General features: G+C 43.5%; 1 protein-coding gene across 4 annotated transcripts in view; it reads left to right on the top strand.

Annotated features, from left to right (window-relative positions):
• The window catches only part of YIPF1 (Yip1 domain family member 1), a 163,630-nt gene that overhangs the window by 105,668 nt on the left and 32,238 nt on the right, over positions 1-25,724 (top strand). For all 4 annotated transcript variants that reach the window (XM_078670416.1, XM_078670426.1, XM_078670432.1 and 1 more), the window contains exon 9: positions 16,884-16,984. In XM_078670416.1, coding sequence (XP_078526542.1) covers positions 16,884-16,976 — 93 coding nt within the window. In that variant the 3' untranslated portion in view covers positions 16,977-16,984. The remainder of the gene's footprint in view (positions 1-16,883; positions 16,985-25,724) is intronic.

Genomic DNA, 25,724 nt, shown 5'->3' on the forward strand with positions numbered 1-25,724 from the left:
GATGCTAGAATGTAGTTCTTTCCTTTACATTCCCATATCATACAAAATACATGATGTCTGTGATTTCAGAAAATGGGGGGGCTGTTAGCTGTTTTTAATGAATTTGACACTAAAAGCTAGCATGAACAGTAGCTCATTCAAATATTGACGAATGTTGACTTTCCCTTCTAACAAGGTTAGCAGTTTGAAACTAACAATATGCACTCAGTGATAACACTTGATTGTAAATTGTAATGAACAGGAGATAAACCCTTTTGTGAAAAAATTATAGAGATTCTTTGCGAAATATATAGTTAGTACTGTTTGTTTGTGGGAATACACAATCACTTCAAAGTGTGCTCATTTCACCTATGTTGTTCTGCCTACATAAACATCATTGTATTAGCGGTGAATAATTTCAAGTTATCTGAGCATTTGCACATAGCTTGGTGAAACTTGGCTGTAAATTCCATACAACAAAAGATGTCTCTGGCGTTTGACATTAGTCAAGTTAACTGAGATATTAATGTCTTTCTGGTCATTGCGCAACAAGACCCCATTCCTGCGTTTAGATGTTGAGTAAAAAGGTGTATGTGACCTGCTGGTAGGGCTGGAAGAGCCTAGAGATTCAGATGGGAGATGTCTCAGGGAACATAAGAAAAGATTATTCCAAATGGGTTTAGTCGTAGAAACTGAAGTCAGGTTTCCCTTAAACTCCGAACCATAAGTACCTCTAACAACCTTCCAAGGCCTGGCAACTTTGTGACCCTAAGGGTTTCTATTACTATTTAAAGGAAGGAGGGTACTGTTGTACACTAATAACCCCCTCCCTCCACTTCTTGTTTCATGTCAACAAACAGACAATTCTTGGCTGAAGAATGTGGTTGTCTGCCATGTGCTCAGTGGGTATGTCAACCTAATTGGCTGTTGGAGGCTAATTCCCAGACCCAGGGAAGGGGAATTTGTATCGCCCGACGCCCGAGACATCTAGATTTCTTGCAAGAGCAAGAAGTTTTAATGTCTGTTTTGTCTGAAGGACAAGTAGACCGTGCACTATAGTAAATCGAGACACCTGACTGAAACAAAGTGCTTTATATGAGAGCCAGTTACATTACACAAGGATGCCTATTTTATTTCTGTAGGCACGGGGAGATTAAAGTTTTGCCCGGACTCCCAGGATGTTGAACAAAGACTGAGAACCGAACCTGGTTCCCCAGCTCCCAAGTCGGCCGCTTGATTAAGTTGAAATTGGCAGGTTCATACAGAAATTGCACAGCGCGGTCAGCTAAGAGGTTTTTGTCTTACTCCACGAAGCTTTCATGCGGCTTCCGGGCTCCTCTTCTGGCTCTTTCAATCCTTAGAGCAAGAGGGAAACATGATGCAGCTTCTGAAGTCCGAGAACAGCCACAGCATTGGCGAGAAAGAGCCTGGCGGACCATACTCTCACATGGGCTCTCTGTTCACCCTTCTAATGTGCTGCCCCATGGCCTGTCAGATACAGCCCCCAGGTCGCTCCCCACTCACTCGCATTTGCCTCCAGCAGTGAAGTAATTCACGGGCCCCTCCCTTCGCACATTGCTTTCCCTCTTCACTTATTTGGTGCCAGTGCACCCCACTGGCCTCACCTCCCAGCCCCTGCTCCGCGTCCCTGGGGCTCTCCTGTTTCAACTAGGGTGTACATAAAAACTCCGGCCAGTACTTCCGTTTCCATGAGCCTCACATTTCACCCGGTGCCTGCACTATGCTTTTTTTCTTTCCTCGTAGTTTATCTGGTCCTGCCTCTTGCCAGTGCATTTCGAGCCTTAATTTCAATTAAAAAACGTTACCAAAACCTTGCACATAAAATTATCAGGGACTTAACATGCTTTTGTGTGCAGCAGTAAGAATGACTTTAGGGAAGCACTGGGGCGCTAAACTATGGGTGATCCCTTCTATTGCCAGGACAAAAGGCATCCATTTACAATACCTGTTGCGGGATAGGTGACCTCAGACCCTCACAGGGACTAAAGCTCTAGTCTCACTGAACACAGTCATGCCCACAGGCCTCCCAATATCACACATTTTATCTCATTTATAGCAAACAAGTCTCAGAAAGCTCTTTTTGACCTTGCTGCCCCTGCAAACACTAACAAAATTCTGGTCAAACCACTGGCTCCTATGCTGTTTAGAAAGATATAGTTGTTTAAGGTAGCGCTTAGTACAAGGGGTTAACCCTGATCGAAGCACAACCAATCCTGGAAGATTAGGACAGGAGGACCATGAAAATGTAACACTTGCCCAGGATCACACAATGTGGCTAAGTAGTTGTGATTAGAGGCTCCGCGCCCTCCCGTGGCAGCCGATAATTAAGCCACATTTCCATAAGAGCCTGGTGCATTGTGTGCCTACATAAGGCAGAAATGTACTTCAAATGTACTGGGGGGGGGGGTAAATAGTTAAAGCAGCATGTACAGCAGGACAGTGCGTTTATGCAGTGCACAGAAACAAGCTTCTTCAAAATAGATAGGAAAGTAAACTGGGTTGAGAAGGTAATGTAAGTGATTCCAAAGAAATCTGCCTCAAGAGCCCCGGATTCTCTTTCACAGCTACATCTTCCAATGAAGCTGATCATGAAATGCCACCACAGATCCAAGGTTTTTACTCCCAGGCAGTCAGGAAGCGCTTTTTTTCTGCTGGAAAGTAATCACATGAAAAACAAGTAAATACACTACATGGAAAAGTTCCAGTTAGAAGTTGCTTAAAGCAGAAACAGCTAACTTTGCTAACCTCTCAGGAGAGGTAGTAGAAGCAATTGAATGTGTACATATGCCCTGTGCCAGCTGGCATAAATTACTAAAGTACCAACTATAAAACCTCCTTTACTTGCTACTTAACCCCCCAACCACCTCAAGCTATGTCAGCCACCCTTTCCTTCTACTGTTTGCAGTCATTTTTCGAATTCCTTGTTCAACTCATCTCTTTTCCCTTGCTGTGTCTAAAGTCTCTGCCATTGGTCCAGTTTCCCACGGTGACCCAGTCTTGCCCCCATGCTGTATTTATTACCCAATCAAAGTCCCCTTTCTTTTCTTGCTTTTTATCTAGATCCTTATACATCTTTAGCCAACTTTTGCTGCCTTCCTTTGCTCTCAAACTACCAGGGTAAAACCACTATCCCTCCATTTCCATGCCATGCTGCCCTCCCTTCTCTTTCTGCCCTCTACCATCCATTTAGTTCCCTGTCTTTCTCATCTCCCTTTTCTGTTAAACACCAAACCATCTCTCTTCTTTAAAAATCAGCACAACCCGAGCTTTGTTGTATTTCCACCCCTGAAACCATGAGTGGTTCTTTCTTTAAGACCTCTCCCATCTTTAGCGGTGAACTAATGGGCCATCAGTGGTTCCCACTTTAATCCCAGCCTAAGGGCATAACTGTCTTCCTCTGCAACTCCCTCTTCCTCCTGCCCACCCCGTTACATCACTGCCACCATGTGTAACTCCTCCCGCAGGACATCACTGCTTCCCTCTGTAACTCACCCTGCACACCCCCGATTCATCACTGGATCTCCATATAACCTCTTGGTCATCACCGACTCCCACTGTAACACCTGTTCCATCTCGAGAGCCTATGCAATACTGATGTGAATGTTTGTAAATGTTGTTACCTCTGTCATACATGTGATGGAAGGGTTTCCCATGTTCTGGTGACGGGGCAAGCCTAAAACATGTTATACCTAGAGGATACTGACAGGTGCTTCCTTTTAAACTTCTTGTGTACAGTGCACCGATGCAACACTTGCCTCAGTAGCCTGTATTGACTTGTTCTCTGGCTGCTATCCTAAGGGAGACCCCTACGGATTTGTGAAGTATTAATCACATAATGGGGACGTTATCAATTTTTGGAGGCTGAATACTGCCGCAGCCACCTCCATATTAACCTCATGACCACGGTGACTGTCACGTTTACTGTAAGTTCATTATGTACATCCTATTTTCCATTCCTTTTTCTTCTTTTGAAAAAAATGTCCTTAAATCTTCACTCTTCCCATCTATCTCTGACTTTTTATGTTGTCTTTCTAACACCTAACTATGTCACCCTTTCTTTAAGTTAACATTGATTTTTAACCCTATCCCATACCCTAACATTCCTTTCTGTCTAACTGCAGACTTGTGAGATGGCTTTCTGGGACAAAATGATGGTTGAGCACATCTGGATAGCACAAAGTAAAAACTATTCATACGTTGTTGTTTCTGGTCAAACTCCTCTGTGTCTGCACCCAAGCCTTTTCAAAATGCTCACACAATGTGCTAGAGTACTCTCAAGCCTCCATATGAAAAGATGGGAAAAGTTTTGAAAAACAAATAAGTTAATTCTTCTGGCTTTTGTCATCAGGCCTTCGAGTTCTTTCTTTGCTAGATTTGTCCTGCCAGTCACCTTATTCATGTTTCTCCCTGGACGTCTGCTTATACCACAGTGTACTTCATTAAAAAACACAAGTATTTCCGGTTCCAGATTAGCAACACCCTTGGGGCCGATAACAATGCATAAATGATCTTTACTAGCAGATCAAACCAGAATCCACTATATCGATTGACAAATGTAACTGGCATTTCTCTGAAATAGGAATTCCAAGACTTTGCCTCATGGAAGCAAAAAGTAAGCAACCTTCATCTCTCTGCCCCACAGAGAGTGATCTGCATAATATGGACCCAATGGAGCAATATTTTTGTAAAATATCTTTAGAACTCTATATCTTTGTCAACAATACTCTGTCATACAATCATTATTTGAGGACAGACTGTCCTGACTGGAAAATTGCTGTTTCAGCAAGTACTAACCACTTCTGTTCGTGTCCTACTGAAAGCAGCTCTGTGTTGTCTATAAAGCCTAACACCTCAGCTTTTCTCCTGATTACATTTCTGTCCTAAGTCTGCTGCAGAAGCATGCCACCATCCAAAGGGAACATTAAGGTTTCAGTCACATCGGTTAATCACTGTCTCAGTATACATGTATCAACTTACTTTTGCTCAAATTTCTGCAGCTTGTACCTTAGGTTGTCGAAACTAACAATATCTAGAAGCGAAGCAATGGTACTTCCTTGGTCTCGATATCATCCACTGACATGTTATTTTAGATTTAGAACATGAACTTTCCTTGTGCCCATTCCATATAACTAGCAGATGCAGGACAGTTAGCCTCTGGCCTCTACTTAAGACCTCTTGATTGTCAGTCTGCAATCTCATGTAAGAGTGCATGATGCTCTTTAATAATTCTCTTTAACATAAATTGGATCTTGAGCTTGTTGAAGATATTACTGTCCAGCCAACCAGTATCGCAATGTGATCTCATGCACACCTCAAAAATACTTCTAGAACTGTCTGTTTTCCCTTTGGTAATGTTGAGATAATTTCTAAAGCACAGGCCTAAATGTGCCTCCACCCCAAACTGGCTGCAGGAGTTTTCAATCTTGCCATTATGTAACATCATCTCACAGTGCCCAATTTGTACAAGTTAAAAGCTCACACGTTTTGACAGATGATTCTTTCATCTATGTGGGCTGAGATAGAACCATCCCCTAAAAAAGGAAGTTGTCTCCTGCCCTTCCTAGGAGAGCTAGAAAAGTCATGGTTCACATATAGACACTGTCGCAGATCATATTCATATCTTCCTCTGACTTCTGCGTGGGTCTCAGATGTTTTGTAGATACCGGTTTAGTTCTAGCTGATTTGTGACAGTCTTTTATATTCATTGTTAATATCTTGAACAGAAAACGTACCAGTATAGCGTACACCGGGTAAAGTGTAATTTCTGATTCCTGTATGCTCCCTCTTTATTGACATTGTTCTCCCAAGAGGCAGCTTCAATGCTTCAAGCACTACGATGTCTAAAATGCACTCTTTAAGACCAAGCTTACACTTTTGGCGGTCAGTTTAATTGATTTAGGGAATAGGTAAGACAAGTAGATTTCTTCGCAGGACAAGTAGTTTTCTGCATAATTTTGTCCACTGGACAAGTACATTTTTTAAACAATTCCACACCCCTGCAGACCATACAAACAAACCCTTTACATACAGTAGTGGCACTCTCTTTTCACAGGTAAGGGTGGCCTTGAGAGACCATGCCATTACAGACATTGGGTGACCCAACAAGTCTGTGGACCTGGGTAACATACGATATAGAAAACAGGGGTCCTCAAACCAATAATTTAACCAATGATATTAGTTCAATGTGTTTCTAAGTCAGGAGCTGTAAATCAAGTTAGGGCTCCGTTTTCAGAACAAAAACGTCCTGCCACAAAACATTCTAGTTTTATACATACACTAGCAGCCCGTCCCGACGTTGTCCGGGTATGAATTGCTGCCAGCCAGTAGTATATTGTTTTGTAGGATTTCGTTTTGATAGCATTTCTTATCTGTGACAGGCCTGTGAAACGCTCCGATTCACAGTGCACTGCTGATGCACTTAAGAGTGCGCGTTCAGTAGTGTGTGAACTCGAGTTTCCCTACTTTATTTTTCCTTGCAATATTATATAGCGCGAACTCGACAACATGGCAGGAGCACAAATTACATTACAGAACACATTCATTTGTGGAAGGCACGGGGAGACAAAGCGATTTGCCTGGAATCACAGGATGTTGAGCTGATGCCGAGATTCGAACGTGGCTCCCCAGCTCTAAAATTCGCAATTCTAGAACTTGTGTCGGGAGGTGTGTCTAAAAGTGTATGTCAGTGCTGGCCATCAATGAGAGAGACCTGTGCATTTTTCAAACGGGTGGTGAAAAAATATGAGTATGTTGCTGGAGATGTGGGCCGCCGTGCAACCAATGTACTTACCGGGGGAGGGTAAACGCCCAATATTCCGCAACTTTCTTTCCGCATGCCATCACTCCGCATACTTTTATTACGAAAGTACCATGACTCCGCAATGCCATTATAACGCATGGCATTACATTTTATATGTTTTTACCACGTATACATTCACAACGAAATTCGTTGTAAATGCATGAATGGTAAAAGCATGTTTTTTTTAATGTTTGGATAAGGTAAGTATTGGTATAGGGGTATATGTTTTGGGGTACTGATGTATATGTTTTGGGGTGTTTGGGTATTTTAAGGGTTCAGATATAGTTTTGGGTTATGGGGTACAGGGGTAGTTTTAGGGTTTAGGGATAGGTATGGGTTTTGGGGTACAGGGGTATTTTTAGGGTTCAGGGCTAGGTTTGGGTGTTGGGCTATAGGGGTATTTTTAGGGTTCAGGGGTAGGTTGTGGTTTTGGGGTACAGGGGTATTTTAAGGGTTCAAGGCTAGGTTTGGGTTTTGGGGTACAGGGGGATTTTTAGGGTTCAGGGCTAGGTTTGGGTTTTGGGGTACAGGGGTATTTTAGGGTTCAGGGGTAGGTTTGGGTTTTGGGATACAGGGTTATTTTTTAGGGTTCAGGGCTAGGTTTGGGTTTTGGGATACAGGGTTATTTTTTAGGGTTCAGGGCTAGGTTTGGGTTTTGGGGTACAGGGGTATTTTTAGGGTTGAGGGGTAGGTTTGGGTTTTGGGGTACAGGGGTATTTTAAGGGTGCAGGCTAGGTTTGAGTTTCGGGGTACAGGGGTATTTTAGGGTTCAGGGGTGGTTTTGGGGTACCGTGGTATTTTTAGGGTTCAGGGCTGGTTTTGGGGTACCGTGGTATTTTTAGGGTTCAGGGCTAGGTTTGGGGTAAAGGGGTAATTTTAGGGTTCAGGGGTAGGTTTGGGTTTTGAGGTACAGGGGTATTTATAGGGTTCAGGGCTAGGTTTGGGGGTACAGGGGTATTTTAGGGTTCAGGGGTGGTTTTGGGGTACCATGGTATTTTTAGGGTTCAGGGCTAGGTTTGGGGTAAAGGGGTAATTTTAGGGTTCAGGGGTAGGTTTGGGTTTTGAGGTACAGGGGTATTTATAGGGTTCAGGGCTAGGTTTGGGTTTTGGGGTACATGGGTATTTTTGGGGTTTAGAGATAGGTTTGGGTTTTGGGGTACAGGGTATATTTATAGGGTTAAAATGGGTTAGTGTTTAAGGGTGTTGGGGTATTTTAAGGAGTAAGGATGGGTTATGATTATGGGGTGCAGGGGTATTTAAAGGAAGCAGGGTGGGATTAGCACACGATATGAGACATGGCATGAAGGGCGGAACGTACCACACGCCCCCAGTGTTTGTCACGCCCCCAGCACACGCCCAAAGCACAACGCAGACACGCCCACAAGGGACTACTTTGCTGGCACGGTTCTTTTACCTTTTAAATGTATATGGTGGGCGTCTGCATAGCCTATGTCCTTCTGCTGCAACTGCCCTTTCCAACGCTGTATTGGGTGTTGTGATTGGTGCTGTGGTTCCTGAAATTACCCGCCTCAAAGGTTTGGGCTCTCTCTTTATATATTAGTATTGATAGATCTATATGTAAATGAAATCAAAGTTTTTCAAAAAATGAGAAAAGATGTGCGTAGACTTCAATTGATAAGTCAACAGTATGCATTTATTTTTCATACCAACATCATATGCATTTATCAATGATAATAACAGAGGTTGCTCCAAAGGGAACGTGCAATAAAGGGTGCTTGAAGGTGGGGAAGAATTCCCAAAGTGAGGTAGAAGGGAAATCGTAAAAACATTCAAGGTGGGATTGATCAACTGTATCAATCATGGTGTCCTGGCCCAATTGTCTATTTTACATGGTCTATTTACAATTGTTTGTACAATCACAGATTGTAATCATCTGTGGCACGTGTTCATTAAGGGGTCTGGGGTCCAGGTACAAGGGGGGGTTTCGAACATTGACCCCTTCTGCGGCTGTGCAAGGCAGTGATCTCTAGGTTAATCTCCTCTTTTGGACAAACATGGCAAATTTGTGGGGGGTTTAAAATATCTGCCTCTACCAGTTTGGGTTTCTGTATTGCTTATATTCCTCCTATCAGTTAAAAGGAAAGCAGATGGGACATAGCGGTATGGTAACAAGTACTCACTTAGGGAACCTGCGTTCCATGCTATTGAGATATATTACGAGTTAATGATGGCCACCACCCTGCAGCTTAAGAGATCAAAGACCAAGGTCCTCATTATAAACTGACGGCAATTAAACCCCTAAACATTATGGTATTCAATGTGAGTGGGCAGAGTAAGTAAAATAAAATGTGGGAAGATTTTTTATAGCAAGGCCATACTGGCCCCCAAGATTATTGTCATTGGAGTAGTCAGCAGTCCCTTTTTTCACGAATAAGACACATCCTTCGCCCCCTTATCTAAAGAACATAGTGCCGCAGTAGTTGGGTGGCACATCACGTTCACTTTCATTATTGCCATACCCCTCATAGTGACTTGCCTATAAAGATCCCAAGATACATTGAAAGGGTTAACAATTCAGCAGTTTGGGCTATTTCTGGTGTAAAAACATGGGATCACGTTTCATCATCCTGTATGGATCTATTCATTTTAAAGATGTTTATCTTTCCTTTAAATATTCCACCCTCTTATTTGTTCTTCTCTTTGTTTGTCATTTCAGCCTCAAAGCCAAATATGGCTGCTCCTGTCTCTATTTTTAGATGCTCCTTTTAGTGTTTTCAAAGGATAAAGTACTGTCCTGTTTGGTTAGGCGATGCTCGTAGATCAGATCAAAGATCAAAGAGACCTTATAGGTTAATGGTGCAACATAATTGCAGTTAGTGAGTTAATCAGTCCCTAGATTTACCACATTTACCGATTAGTCAATTGAGAGACTTGGGTTCCGAAGTCAGCACTTGGATTTGTGTCCAGAAGACCTTAGAGCCCAGCAATCAAAATATCCCTGAATGTGTTTCCTCAACTTTTGGTTCTGTGTTGCGCCATTCTAGATTAACTCAATCTTCAAGTCTTCATTCTTTCACCCCTTCATTGCCCAAAGACTGTGTCGCAAAATGCACAGGAATACATTGACACCCTCCGGTTGAAAGAATGTATGTGACTACTGAATTGCGGTGCATTTAGCACCCTCAGATTTTATTTTTTCTGTGTACATTTGTATTGGTTTTCATATATACTTCAATACAGAGGGAAGAGGAAAAACATGTTAAGCATATAATGATGGTGTTCCCAGACTTCTGAAATTATTGAATTGGTACCGGCACACAGCACATGCCACTCCACAGAGAGGACACTGTGGCAAGCAGGCACAGCTGGGGTCTGTTAGAGAATTCTACATGTTGGTGAATGCAAGCATTTTTATGGTTCTAATTCCATGCGGCAGCAACCAGAACCAATTGCAGTGTATTTGTCATGGAGGTTTCTTATGACTTTGAGGCCATATACATTAATATCAGGTTCCATTCAATTAATTATTTCTTGCTCTTCGATAATATGAATGCGCTTCATTCTCAGCTGTTTCCCATTTAATTAACTGTATTCACCAAAGGAGGTTGCTTTGGTGGCCTTGAGCCTATTTGATAGCCTCAGACCTGGACCTGCAAGAGGCTATCAACCCTAGTGCAAAAACCTCTCCTACCTTTAGAGTAGCAATGGGAGAGGTCATCTACCCCCAAAACGTGTTTAGCAAAGAGCAGGATCAAACCATATGGAATATTTCAGCTTCTTATGATGTGCTTCGAAGGTTGATTATATATGAACTCCCAGGTACATGTGATGTGATCGTTAAAATGTGATGTGTATACTTAAATTGTAGAAGTTTGACCTTTGCATTCCTCATCACCATTGGAGCATACCCAAGAACTGATAATCCATTTTTGATAATCCATTCTTTGAGTTCCCTACCCAGGCTTCCCTCCCATTTACTCTTCTATGCTCACGTCTGGCTGAATGAATCCTCTGATGGCTCACTAAAGAGATGTAACCAGTTTCCCCATGCCGCCAAGAGTGAACATACCATTTTTATATACATCAGCTAGAGTGGTGTTGAGCACATTCGATCAGGGTGACCCCTTGTTTTTCTGGTTGAAGATTCATTTACATGAAATTGACCGGTCATTCCTGGCAGTTTAATATTGGTTTATGACACTCATTAGTCTACCTTTTGAATTCATGCATTAATGTGACTTCAAATCCCTTTTTTTATTTTCCCTAATTTGTAGTTGTGTCTTCTGTTTATATGTTCTGAGATGTAAGCTTAGTTGATGAGCCGCTTGCTCTATTTTCGAAGTTTATCTATGTCTTTCAACGTCATCTGGAGATTTTGTCCAAGGTGGTACCTGACTTTCATATCTTTCGGTTCATTTCCTTGCCATTGTGCTTGTCACAGTGGCAATTATCAGCCTAACGCTCCTTACATTAAAAGGTTGTTTGGTACTCTGAGGATCACACCAGTGACACTATGACAGCAAAATACATTTTTATGTTGAGCCTGGGCAGCCCGTGCGCTGCTCTGAGAGGAATGCTGTATTCAGGTCGGGACTTTGAGCTCTGCCCACTCTCCGCACATATTTTGTATTGGCTTGTGTCATTGTCCACTGTAAACTCTGGCTGTTCATTGATCAAAAGGCTTAGTAGTCCCTCCTTATTACTGCCTTGTCTCATTTTGTAACCTCCCATGGCGACACTCCGAGCACTATTTTCTCAAATAGCTTTGTCCTGCCTGCTGTTGCAGGCAGGACGCACTCTATCCTAACGCTTTTTAGAAAAAAAAGTTATGCGCTGGCATTTGCAATGCAATAGGTCTCGCATTTGTAATGACATTGACTTTTATTGATCTATTTTGAAAACAACTCATAAGTAAAAGGCATTGCCATTACAATTTCAATAGCTCAAACTCTCGTAAATGTGAGATCTATTGCATTGCAAATGCTTGTTGATATGTTTCATTCAGTCCATGAGGTAAGGCTGAGGCAAACCTAGGAAACTCTAGTTGACTATATATATATATATATATATATATATATATATATATATATATATATATATATATTCACTGAAAAAACCATAGGTTATAGACCATATATAGTTAGGAATTAGCATTTACAAAACCTTGAAAATTCACTGAAAAAACCATAGGTTATAGACCATATATAGTTAGGAATTAGCATTTACAAAACCTTATTTTACTCACACAAAACCATTGAAATTCCATATATAGTTAGTTGTACTAACTATATATCGCGCACCCGCAATCCACTGCTGATGATGTCACATATTACATCATTCATGACATGGTCAGTGACATCACTGATGACATCTCAAATGACATCACTGATGACATCACTGATGACAACATCCAGTGACTGTATGTTTCTGTAAAGTTAAAATATGTCTTATATATTGAAGAATGAGTGGATGTATAAGTGTCTGGATGATGTATTTAGTAGGTGCATGACTGACTGTATAAGTGAGTGATTAAATGTGTCTCACTGAGTGCATGGGTTAGTGACTAAACTGTTTTAAATTGTGCACCATTGTGTCTGTTGTTTTGTAATCTGATGCATGTGTTGATCATTAGCTATATGACTAACTATATGGGTTATTGATTAGTTGGCCAAGTATTTGTAAGGGAGACTGAGTGTGTGTGTGGGTGTCTGGGAGGTGTATGACTCTGTGCATAGATGTGTGAGCAGTTGATTCACTAGATGTATGGGTTCAAAAGTGCATGTGGAAACAGCTGTATGGGCGGTTTACTGTGTGCATGAGTGTATTGGTGAGTGAATGGATATCTCAGTGCTACATGTCAAAGTAAGTACATATGTAAAACACAGTACATGTGGTAGTTGACATATATAAATAACTGTGCATAAGAGCCAGTGAATGTGTGAGTGGCTGTATGGATTATTGTAAACTTGTATCAGGGATTGTATAACAGAGTAAATATGTGTTATTATATGTTTCAATAAGTAAGGTGTGTTTAACTATATAGTTGAGGAAATGGAGGTGTGATTGATTCTTTGCAAGACTGATTAGGTGTGTGAGTAACTCCATGGATGAGTGACAGTCTGTGAGTGTCTGTTTACACTGAGTGTATCTAAGGTTATATTAGAGTCTGAAGAGGTTCATCGTATCATCACATGAATGATGTCATGAGTAATGTCAAATGAGATGTCATCAGTGATGTCATCAGTGATGTCATTTGAGATGTCATCAGTGATGTCATCAGTGATGTCACTGACCATGTCATGAATGATGTAATATGTGACATCATCAGCAGTGGATTGCGGGTGCGCGATATATAGTTAGTACAACTAACTATATATGGAATTTCAATGGTTTTGTGTGAGTAAAATAAGGTTTTTTAAATGCTAATTCCTAACTATATATGGTCTATAACCTATGGTTTTTTCAGTGAATTTTCAAGGTTTTTTAAATGCTAATTCCTAACTATATATGGTCTATAACCTATGGTTTTTTCAGTGAATTTCATAGGTTTTTTAATAGCAAATCTTTATAAAAATAATACATTTTAAATCGAATTTTATATTTTATAATTTTTTTTTTTTTTTTATATTATTTTTGGTGCGCTCCCGGGGCGCGGACAGGTGAACGCACGGGTAAGCGCAATCTTGCGGCGCGCCCCGGGGCGCGTACTGATGCGCGTCCCGGAAGCGCTATTGCCGCGAACGAAAACAACATCGTGACGTATCGCGTAGCCGCCACGCCTTGCGTCATAAGACACGTATCGCGTAGCCGCGAGATGCGTCTTATGACGCACCGCGTAAGCGCACCCGGAAGCGCATACGATCGCGCAACGTAAGCGCCCCGATGCGCTTACGATACACGCCCGGGACGCGCCCCGGGGCGCGTAGCGTAAGCGCGTCAAACCATGTGACTTTAAAATAACACTTTTCATTGGTTCAGAACTTTTTTTTTTTCCAAATTGTGTGAAACCCACCCATTTCTCTCACTATTGCTTTGTACTTGGAGAGAGCAAGAGCTGTTCTGTCTACTCTATCTCCTACTTTTCTGATCTCCAGCAATGGCTGCAAGAGAGTCATCCAGCAGTGATTCAGATGGATTTTTAGATGAGGACCCTCCTCAGCAAAAGAAAAAAACCCATTTCATCTGGAAATTTTACGACATCCCTGAAGGACAGAAAAAAGTCAACGCTCCCAAAGTAACCTGCAAAATATGTGGGAGTAGTTTATCCAGAGGCAATCCTCTGAAAAAATATAGTTTTGGGAATGCTAATTTGATCAGGCATGTGAAAAGAAGACACCCTAACAACTTTGCCAGGGAGAGTGTCAGATAGCTGGCACGGAATGTACCCACAGATGGCGGCAGAACCTCCACTGGTGGAGCAACACCTTCGGGACCACCCCGTGGAAGAATGGTCCCTAACATTCAGCCGGTGTTTGCAGGCATCAAATTTTTGTGCACGGAGTGTGACGAACTGCTCTGCTATGGGGAGCAGAGTGTTGAACTCATTGCCCTAAAGAAACAGCAACACCGCTGCTCTTCCAGTCCCTAAATTTTTTAATTTTTTTGCTCCTGTTGAGCAGTTTTGGAATCCTTGTTTTTGTTTTTCCCTTGACAAAAATCCCCAAAAAATATAAAATTGTTTTAAAGTCTAAAAAAAATATAAAACAACAAAAACAAAAAAAAATATATAAAACAACAAAATCAAAAAAAAAGTTCTTTTCAGAACTACCTCCAATTTATAAAAAGAAGCTTTTTTTTTTTTTTTTTTTTTAAAGTCTGTCATTTTTAATCTCCATGGTACGCTCCCCCGTATGCTCCCCGGTGCGCGTACCGGGCGCTCACCCCCGCGAAAATTGAATTTTTTTTTTTTTTCACCCGCGGGAGCCTTTTATGGCCCCCACATCAAAAGTAGGGGGTCAGGGGGGTGTACCCTGCCCCCTTTTGCTCATTTCCCCCCTTTGATTCTTGCCACCTCTTGTGTCTCAATCCTACCGAGACACTAGATGGCGGCCGCTGCGGACTGTTTCGAATGTTTACAGACACCCGAGAACCAATCAGCTTGCCGTGCGCAAGTCGCGTGGCGCGCCTGGAGCGCTCCCCGGTACGCGTACCGGGCGCGGCTCTAGATATATATCTTTTTTTAAACCTAATTTACTCAAAATTCACAGGACCACATATCTTGAGACCTAGCAAAGGCACATCGGGCAAACAATATCTACAATTTTGCCAAGTTTCGTGGAAATCCATTCAGCCGTTTGAGCTAAAAGTGAGGCCAACCGCCCTATGGAAAATTGCATGGCAAAAACACGTTTTGGGACCCCCCTTTTTTCTCGCCCCCCCCTTGATGACCCCCCCCCAAATTTTCAGGGGCTGCTCAGAAACAAAATGTTCCATTTTCCTGAAAATTTCAGCCAATTCCGTCCACAAACGCCAAAGTTATTAGACATAGAATTTTCAAAAATCCCATAGAGAAAAAATCCTAACTATATATTCCTACTGGCGACCGCCAGTAGGTAATATATATATATATATATATATATATATATAATCTCTATCTATACACACAAACGAACATCCTACTCCAGCAAAGAGGCACGCACTCAAGGTGAGCAAGGCTAAGGCTTATTTATTTTTCAGGTCTCCCTCGACCCCGCAGTAGGAGAGATACGCGTTATGTCCTAGTACTACCGAGGGGCAATTAAAGTATAACCTAAACATCCTTAACCACCTCCGAAGAAAGGAAAGGATACAACTTCACCATTCTTTGTAGCATTGTATTGCATGATGTTTGCAAAGTGCCGACTTGGAGAGCTGAACGCTTTTTAGCTTAAGCCAAGTCCATTTGATCTATAATACACATTTAGGTGCTTTAAGACCGCACTCTTCATCCATTGGTATGTTGTTGTATCATTCACATCTTTCTTCTGCCCACTACAGCATGCAGCCCACTCTAGCCTTTGGCTCGTTTTAAGTGATGGAATTTTGCCTTTTTAGAAGGAGCACATCCACTCACAATATAGTTCCTTCATTGCCGGGAATGTGGTAATAAGAACTTTAAGAGACCGAAATTTATTTTGGCTTGTAGCCAATATTTTTTCTTTTCTTTTTATTCTACATTGATGAGGATCCAACAGCTTCCCTGACAATCAACATTTGCAAAAACCAGGGCAAAAGATAACACAACCAGCATTGACAAAGCTAAAAAACTGACCTCAAACCCCAGACCTAGTGGCTTTGCCAGTGATTGTTTCTTTTGGCATCACTACTTTTTTCCGGGCCTTCGTTGATTTTCTTTTTAATCTCTCCTACTGCTTCATCTCATCATAATTGCAACTGAAAACGTGGCATGTAAATACATGAATAAGCTACGCTGCAAAAGGTTACTAACCGGTGCCAATAGTTTTGCAGCTTATTCTCTTTCATCGACTCGTCTCGCGCCCAGCCGGACTTTCTGCGTTTTAAAGTCTGTTTGTGTGTTCACAAGGAGCAGGAGTGCGACAAAAAGGATTATGTTTAAGCCAAAAGAAGACCGGGGTTTATGATAATGACGCTCGAGGTCTCATTAGGTCCAATTAAATGCTCAGTTCATTATGAATTAGTTCAAAGGGTTGTCCCGACCCAACCATAGTCCTTTAGAATAAGGCAGTGCAAGGCCACCTGCAAGAAACGAGAAGTAAAACAAGTTTTTAATGTAAATAGTTAATTTCCCTGTTTTACATATAACTAAATGAAAGTCAAATAGCAGACAAGTTACATGGAAATGTATGCCCTCGGATTGGCAAATTGCCTAAGAGACTAGAAAAAAAAAAATGAGGGAAGATTCCTCAAAAAGTAAAGTTTTGCATGTCCCATTTTAAAACATGGTAATGGAAATTCCATAAAAAACTGTGTGTCCAGGTTATTCACTTCCTTTGTTGTTAATTCCCGTTTAATTGGAATTCATCACAGCATCCAGCCTTTCATATCAATTCCCTTGCATACTCCTATGATTTCTGTATACGAACAGTTGTTTACTGTATTTTTTACCTTTGGCTTAATGTGCGTTTCCTTGTATTATACTCTGTATTTGTATCTGATTTCCTAGGCATATTTTTTTGATACACCAGAGAAGAGTCATGCCACACCTACGCCTGCCCATATTCAAATGCCATCAAAGACGACAACAAAGGCTCAGTGAATGTCGAGGTAAAGATATGCATCATTTTAACCTCCGAATATTTCAGTTCTATCATTATTGTGTATCTCGACCCTCTTCTAGTTTTCCTGGCTCCTGTCATCTTTTTGTTAGCAATTACCCCTGTTATTCTGCAGCTGGTTGGAGTTTCTTTGGGAAATCTTTCTCACCAACCCATCTGAAAGAAATTCTGTGACTGCTGCCTGCGCTAGATATCCCACCCCACTCCCCCTTTAAGTAACTGCTCTTGCAAGCGTCGCCTGTTACATTCCTATAACAAATTAAGTGTTTCACTTGGATTTCATGTGTATTATAAGAGACCTACTGGTGTAAAAGCAGTTGATGTGGGTGTGCCCACGATTACCTGGAGACAAGCGGACTAAGTGAAAACTTTTCAAGAGACACGTAGGCAAAACATAGGAGGGATCGTGAGGCAGGGCGTGGGATCAATACAGAGAATTGTGACAGAGTTGAAGGACCAGAGATGTTGCAGTTACTGAGAGTGATGTGGAGACTGGGCAGGGAAGGGAGTAACAGTGGGGCCAGAAGAAACATTGAGATATGGAATGTGGGATTGAAATATTTTTTGAGGCAGTGTACATTGGTAACATGTAATAAAATTTAAAAAAGGTTTTTAAAAAAAAAGATATTTTTTTGATATATTGTCTATTCACTGGCCAAGGCCTTCTGTCAAACACCTTTTCTTAAATATTTTACGACTGATGTTATATTTTCATCTATTTGTTTTATAAAGTGCATCTATCAATCCAATGGGGCATTCTGGCACTAAAGCAGGTCACAAACGGATTAACCCGTTAAGTGCTGCAGACGGCCGTTAAACGTTCGGAGCACTACCTGGCTGGTGCTGCGCACGTTCAACGGCCGACGCAGCCCCGCCCGCTCTTTAAAACTGCTGCACTGCCGCGAAAAAACGGCTGCGGTTAATGGGTTAACACTGCAGCTATAGGTTGCCAACTTCCAGTACAAGGTCTTCAGTCTGCTCCTGAATTTCAAGAGGTCTGATTCATCCTTGAGTGAGTTTCGGAACAAGCTCAGTGTTCGTCGGCTATTGATGCACATTTTTTGTTATTTCTGAAGTGTGTTGGAAACTATTACTTTAATGTAATAAAAAAAACATTTCACTAGGAGATGCAATTTGCACACACTTTTGTCTGTTCACTGTATAGTTTTATTAGTAAAAGTGTATATCTGCAAATGATAATTTTAATTTAAAATGTGTTGTCTGCAACGGCAGTGTCCTACCACACCATGCATACTCCACTTCATGCCACTCCACTCTGCACCACTCCAGGTCACTGAACTCTCCACTCTACCCCACTGCACTGTATGCCTCTCTACCCTACCACTCTATGCCAATGCACTCTTCGCCCCTCTACTCTTCACCACTGCACTCTACACCACTCCAGTCTAGGCGACACCAACTTACTCTGCACAACTCCATTCTATGCAACTAAGCAACACTGCACCCTACGCCAGTACCCTCTACACTACTCCAATCTAGGCCACTCTACTCTGCACAACTCCACTCTACGCCACTGTACTCTATGCAAATACACTCTACATTATTGCACTTCAATCTATAACATGCAACTCTGTTCCCCAGCAATCTACTCCAATCCACTGTACGTCACTGTAATCTACTCTGCACTCTATGCCACTGCACTCTACGCCTCTACACTCTATGCAACGGCACGCTTCCCTGCACCACTCCGCCCTATTCCACTTCACTCTACTCTGAAACAAAAACAATCCACTGCACTCTACCCAACTCTACTCTTAACAACTGCACTCTACTCTGCTTTACTGTACTCTAAGCCCCTGCTCTCTATGCCACTCCCCTCCACACCACTGCATGTTGACACTCTACCTACTCTGCAACACTGCACTCTTCGCCAATGAATTCTGCGCTACTCCACTCTACGTCACTGCACTCTACGGCACTATACTCTACTGTGCACCACTCTAAAAGACATTACCCTGCACCATCCGATGTCACTGCACTCTGAGCCACTCGACTCTACTCTGCGCCACTACTCTCTGCATCTCTCAACTCCATAAAATGTGTAACTAACCTTTAATGTTACATTTGGATTTTTGCTTTTCTCAGGCTAGAAACTCATTTTAGGTGAGCTTTAAGCCGACAAGGGCAAACATACTTACTCTGAACTACCCATTTTGCCTCTTCCCCCTATAATCTTGGATGCTGTATTAATAAATACGGATCACGTTTGTCGGACGCGTATATAACAAAGTGCAACCATAAGTGTTACTGCATTAGAACACACTAGGGTGCAATCTGCCATAGATAAATCCAATAGGAATGGAATGCTTTTAGCTTGTCATCTGTAGTAAAAATAATAATAAAATAATAATAAAGTACCTGAATTTACACAGGTTCTGTGGGTTTTACACATACATCTCTCCTTTATATATCAAAATAAGTATAAACTAGACTGATAGTGTCTAGTAATGGAACATTAACCTCCTACTTAGTTAAGTCATTTGTGTTCCTCTTTTGTGGTTACTGGTTAAGAATACTGTTCTCTCAAAAACATAATAACAAAAAAAGACACACCTCAATCATGGAGGCAGGCCTTCACTTGCACCAGCGGGTGTTAGGCAGTCTCATCCAGACTGCTTATGTGGAAGCACATTTTGTATGTGGATTGACATGAAGAAATAACATTGTATTTAGATGGTGCAAAAAGGATACTTTATTAACAGTTATCCCTATATCTTACACGGAAAAAACACACTAGGAGCAGGGGGGGCGGGGTGGTAGTGATTAGGATACATCCCTAACTTCCTATAGGTCTGCATGATTACTCAATGTGTGCCGACATCAACAGTCTTTCTACAAAAGGTGCATGACCCTTACCTATTGTTTGTCCTACCATATTGTAACATGTAGACTACACTGTTGCTGTTATAGTTAGTAAGTACATGTTGTTCCCAGCTGTTTTAACACCATGCGCGCTGCGGGTTTTCCCGCTGTGCGCTGACTTTTGCGAAAACCCGCGGTTCATGACGAGCTCAGCTCGTCATGAGTGTACGAGAGGCGTAACTCATGACGAGCTGAGCTCGTCATGAGCGTCGAAGGGGTTAAGTCACACGTCTAGTGGATTTGGTTTGACTACCTATACTGCAATTACTGCAAGCGTAATGGTCCAATCTATCTTTTTTCCTGTTATTACAGACAAAAGGAAAACATTGACAAGCATTCTTTGGTTTGTCCTACACCACTCAGCGGAGCGTTGTAGGTTAGGACATAGAATACGGATGGGTCATATAAGTCCCAAAGAAGACCTAGTAGGCACTTGTATCACTTTTTAGGTCTCGCTTAAGCAGTGCCTGTGCTGTCTCTTCGAGACATGCACTAGACTATGTGCTTTAAGCCTCATCCCTTTTCTTTAATTGGCTCCATTTACTGTCCTTCCTGAATGCCTGCTTTTTATTGGTTAATATGCTTAGTAGTCGCTCCATTTCTACTGTTGAATTCTCCCATAAGGATTGCCCCTGTTATGAATGGATGAATGAAACCCGATTTATATAGCGCTACTTAGCCCAATGGGCGTCAAGGCGCCTAAACAAAATGCTTGTAATATCCACAAAGCAAGCTTACTGGTAGGCCTTGATAAAACACCACGTTTTTAGCGCCTTTCTAAAAATGGCCAACGAGGGTTGAGTCTTGATCTCAGCGGGGAGGGAATTGCATAGTCGGGGGGCCACAGTAGAGAAGGCCCTTCCTCCCCATCTGACCGTATTAATGCGGGGAATGCAAAGAAGATTCATATTGGAGGAACGGAGGCTCCTGCTTGGAGTATAGCAAGTTAAGAGGGAGCCTATGGCATCAGAGCATCTTGCCGATAGGGCTCCAAAGACAAGGCAGAGTATTTTAAAAGAGATCCTAAACTGGATCGGAAGCCAATGGAGGCTCTTCCTGGCTAGTGTGGCAGAAAAAGAATTAGGGGCATCCAGAACAAATCTTGCGGCCGCATTCTGCACAGTCTGAAGGCGTTGAATAAGGCCTTTATTGATATCTGCATACAATGCGTTGCAGTAATCAAGCCGGGAGGAAACCAGCGCGACCACGGTCTGCTTACGGGCCTGAGGGGAGAGATAGTAAACGATTCTCTCCTCAGAATCCTAATAACTCCCCAGCAGGTGGCCACGGTTCTATTTACCTGGAGGTTCATTGTCAGCGAGGTGTCAAAGATGACGCCAAGATTCCTGGCAGAGTGAGATGGAATAGGACAGGCTCCCAACGAAGGGGGCCACCACTCGCTGGACCAAATCTCCTGGTCCTTACCAAAGACCAGCACCTCGGTTTTATCACCATTCAGCTTCAAGGAATTTTGGATCTTCCATTCAGAGACTGCTTGCATGCAGTTCCTGAAGCTGAACGCGGAGGTACTGACCGAATGGGCCAGGGACACCATGATCTGTGTGTCATCCGCGTATGACACCACCTCCATCCCCTGCGATTTTACTAACCTAGCAAGTGGGGCCACATAGATGTTAAACAGGGTCGGACTCTAAGCCGACCCTTGCGGAACCCCACATTGCAACGGTTTAGCAGGGGAGAGGAACTCTCCAAGCTTGACCCTCTGCTCTCTTAGTTCTAAAAAGGAAGACAGAAGGCTCAGAGCTGGGCCCTGCACACCTATCTCCCTCAGACGCGATGTTAAAGTAGAGGGAGACAGGGTTTCAAAGGCTGCCGTAAGACAAGAAGAGTGGTCTGCCCTTGATCGACCTTAGTTCGAATATTATTCATCACCACAGTGAGTGCCGATTCCGTACTATGGGATTTCCTGAATCCATGTTGGGACTGGTCCAGGAACCCAGAGGAATCGAGGAAGGCAGTGAGATGTAGGTTGAGATGAGATTCTAACATTTTAGCAGGAGCTGGCAACAAGGAAATAGGTCTAAAAATTTTAAGAGTTTCTGGGTCCAGAGTGGGCTTCTTAAGTAAAGGCTTAACTATCGCCTTTTTCCAGGCTGCCGGGAAGGTGCCCTGTAGCATAGCGCCGTTCATCACCTCCAATAGTGGCGGTAACAGGGTGTCCCTGCATTCCTTCAAAACTTTCAAGGGGCAGGGGTCCAGAGGGGAACCTGATTTAGTCTTATTCAACAGTGAATCTAGGTCTTCAATGGTGAGAGGCGGAAAGACAGTTAGGGTCTTGGAAGGATCTCTGGTCCAGGGCTCTAGATTGGAAAGGGTCCAACAGGGATCAACATCTAGAGTCCTTCTCTGTGCTTCTAGCGTAAGATAAATATCCGCAATTTTAGTGTGGAAAAACTCTGAAATCCTGTCACATAGCTCCTGCGAGCCTACGACAGGGTCAAGCTCTTGTAAGGAGCACAAAGAGTCGACAATCTAAAAAGTTCCCTAGATGAGGTAAGGGACGTCGTACGTTTAGAAAATAACTCCTGTTTTTCCCTGATGATTCTAGCCTTCTATTCTCCCAGCAACCGCTTGTGAGAATCTCTTTCAGAGGGATCCCAGGTTTTCCGCCATTTTCTCTCCTGCCTCCTGCAGCTCTGCCTCATGAGCCTCAGCGACTCAGTGAACCAGGGGGCAGAAGGTTTACCCCTTGCTGAATAGCGGAGAGAAGCTGGGGCTAGCACCTCAACAGCTCTGGAGATGGAGTTAGCGAGTTCCCGTGCAGCTGCACCAGCATCTCTGGTAGATAAAAGGGCGATGGGCCCTATAAAAGGTGCAATAGATTAATTTGTAATGTTCCTATAGCTCCTCTTTGGAACTCTATTGGCGGAACACAGTATAGGCAGAGGCACAGAAGGAAATGTAAGTTCTAAAGGTACGGCCAAATGATCTGACCTAACCAATGGAACGGGGGACCCGTCGAGAGCCTAGGGTCGTTGGAAAACACCCCGTCCAAGATATGTCCTGCCAAATGAGTTGGACTATTCACCAACTGGAGAAGACCACATGCGGTAAGGGAGTCCGTCAAAGAGAGAGTATCTTTCGAACTCAGGTCATCTAGATGGAAGTTTAGGTCCCCTAGAATGGTAAAATGGGGTTTACCAAAGTAAGGTTCCAAAATTCTAAAAAGGTCACAGCTGAAATTGGATCTAGGACCAGGAGGTCTATAGATAAGAAGACCAGTGAAAGATACCGAGGGAGAAGAAGAGATAGAAAAGTGCATAGCCTGAAAGGTATCAGAAGGCTCGGAAAGGGCTTTTATACGACAAACAGAGGAAGCTTTATAAAGAATCGCCAGTCCTCCCCCTCTCCGCCTTATTCTGTCCAATCTATGCAGCGCATAGCCTTCAGGAATCGCAATCAGAAGATCAGGACCTGACGAGTCCGAAGCCCAGGTTTCTGATAGATACATCTGCCGTGTGGATTCCTCACCTTGTGAATACCCCCTTGCGTCAGCAACATTCGGAAATTCTTTTTTCGTAGCCTCGCGCCGACGTGAACTCCTGACGTCATAGAGACACGACCTCGCTCGCGACTCCGCTGACGTCACCGACGCCTATAATAGGCCCACGCCGGCGTGATGACATCAGTTCCCTTTTTTCCGCGTCGTCGACGCTAACGGTTATGGGGAATCTCTGTAGCCAACAGATACTTTGTTGCCTATATTGTTACCTTTTTCTGCTTCTCTGTATCCTGTTTCTTCGACAATGTCTTTGAAAAAGACCGGATTCAAGCCCTGCAGAGAATGCGGCAAAATGATGTCCATTACCGACCCACACAGCGACTGCATCTGGTGCTTGAGCTCGGACCATGATGTGGAGGACTGCTCTTCGTGTAAGAAGATGAACCCGAAGGCCCTGAGGGAGAGAGAGGCGAAGCTCCTAGTGGCTAAGATGAAAGCTGGAAAGGGGAAATCGTCGAAGTCTCGTTCTCGAAGGGCGAGGTCGAAGTCGAGATCGAGGTCCAGGTCTAGATCTCGAGGAAGGTCGTCTTCTAAGTCGGCTTCGGATCATGTTTCAAAAAGGAGGAAACATAAGAAGAGGAGACATGAGTCCCGACGTCGTTCTGGTAAGGAGTCGGGATCGAGGTTGAGGTCACCGAAGGTTCGTTCGAAGGTAGTGACCATTGAGGTTTCGGATCCAGAACCTGAAGGTGAGGCTTCCCCTTCTGAGTCACGGGCGCCGTCTCCGGCTCCGTCTCCGACTCCAGCTCCGAGTCCATCTCCGGCGCCGTCCCCGGCCCGAGATGAGGAGGAACATCATGAGGATGAGGGTTCCGAGCCATTAGGTGAGCCGAATCCGAACGCTCCTCGGGACAGGCCTGAAGGTTTCCATCCACCATTTCCTGCCCCAGGCCAGGACCCTTCTGCGTTTCTCAACGCGATGTATGGAGTCTTTTCGAGGTCGTGGTACCCCTCTGGTGCACCTTCGGGTCCCATGGGTCCTTTGGCTTTTAGCTTAGGAGTCCCTCACTCCTACCCTTCGGCTCCGTTTATGCCTTACATGCCGGCTCCGACGCCGCCGTGGCATTTTCCGGCTCCACCGAAGCCGTCGACGCCGGTTCCGGCTTCGCCTGCTCCGGGTCGACCTAGAACACATCCCTCTGAACCTGCGGATTCGATCCCGACGTCGATTCCGAATCCGTCGGAGCCGATGGTGGATCCGAGAGCAAAACGGGTCAAGATGAGATCCAGAAGAGAGGCTCAGCGCCTTCTAGAAGAAAGGAGGTTTTTGGATTCACAATCTGACCTTGAAGAGGGTGAATTGGATGAAGATACTTTTGAGGATTTGGCAGAAGCAGGAAGCCTTGATTTCTCTCCAGAGTGGGAGTTACCATCAGGTTCTAGCACTCCTTCTAAGGACATTCAACCCTATCATTTGATTATGAGAAAGGCTGCCAGTCTCCTTAAGTTAACTTTGCCTACAGCAGAATTCAAATCTAATATTCTGACTGAAGTACTCCATTCTCCGAGTTCAGTGGTGGAACCTCTTCTTCCCTTCAATGATGCTCTGACAGAGCCCATTCTAGAGGTGTGGAAAAAACCTTTGTCGGCTCCAGCTGTCTCTAAAAGTGTAGCCAGAAGATACAGGGTTGCCCCTGATGATCCTGCCTTTTTAACCTCTCACCCTTCACCGGAGAGTTTGGTCATTCAGGCTGCATGCTCCAAGAAGAACGTTAGTGCTTTCCCTCAGGTTCCTTTTGAGAAGGAGGCAAAGAAGCAGGATCAGGTGGCAAAGAAGTCCTTCTCCTCTGCCAGTATTGCATTAAAGTCATCAAATGCCACTTGCTTGATGGGGAGATATTTACACGCTCTGATGGACTCTTTGCATGTTCTTGTTCCAAAAATTCCTGATGACAGCAGGAAGGATTTTGAGGAAGTCATCTCTGACGCTCAGGCAGCGGCTCGCCAGGTCATTCAGAGCGGTTTGGATACTGTAGACTCTGTGGCGCGCATTATGGGCACTGCTGTCGCTACTAGGAGGTCTGCCTGGTTGAAATCTTCTGACTTTTCGGCTGATGTTCAGGCGACATTATTAGATCTTCCTTTCGATGGTTCAGGCCTTTTTGGGAAGAAGGCTGATGCGGCCCTTGAGAGGTTTAAAGATTGCAAGGCAACTGCTAAATCCTTGGGTCTTCAAGTGAGAGGTTCTTCAACTGGCAGAAGATTCAGAGGTTTTGGCCGCCCTGCCTTTCGGAATTTCCGGCAAGGCCAGCAGCAGCAGCAGCAACAACAGCAGCAGCAAAACTCCTTGTACAGGTCATACAGGGGAAAGCAAAGAGTGCGT

The sequence above is a fragment of the Lissotriton helveticus genome, chromosome 1_2 (assembly GCF_964261635.1).
Source record: "Lissotriton helveticus chromosome 1_2, aLisHel1.1, whole genome shotgun sequence".
In the NCBI taxonomy this organism is placed as follows: Eukaryota; Metazoa; Chordata; class Amphibia; order Caudata; family Salamandridae; genus Lissotriton; species Lissotriton helveticus.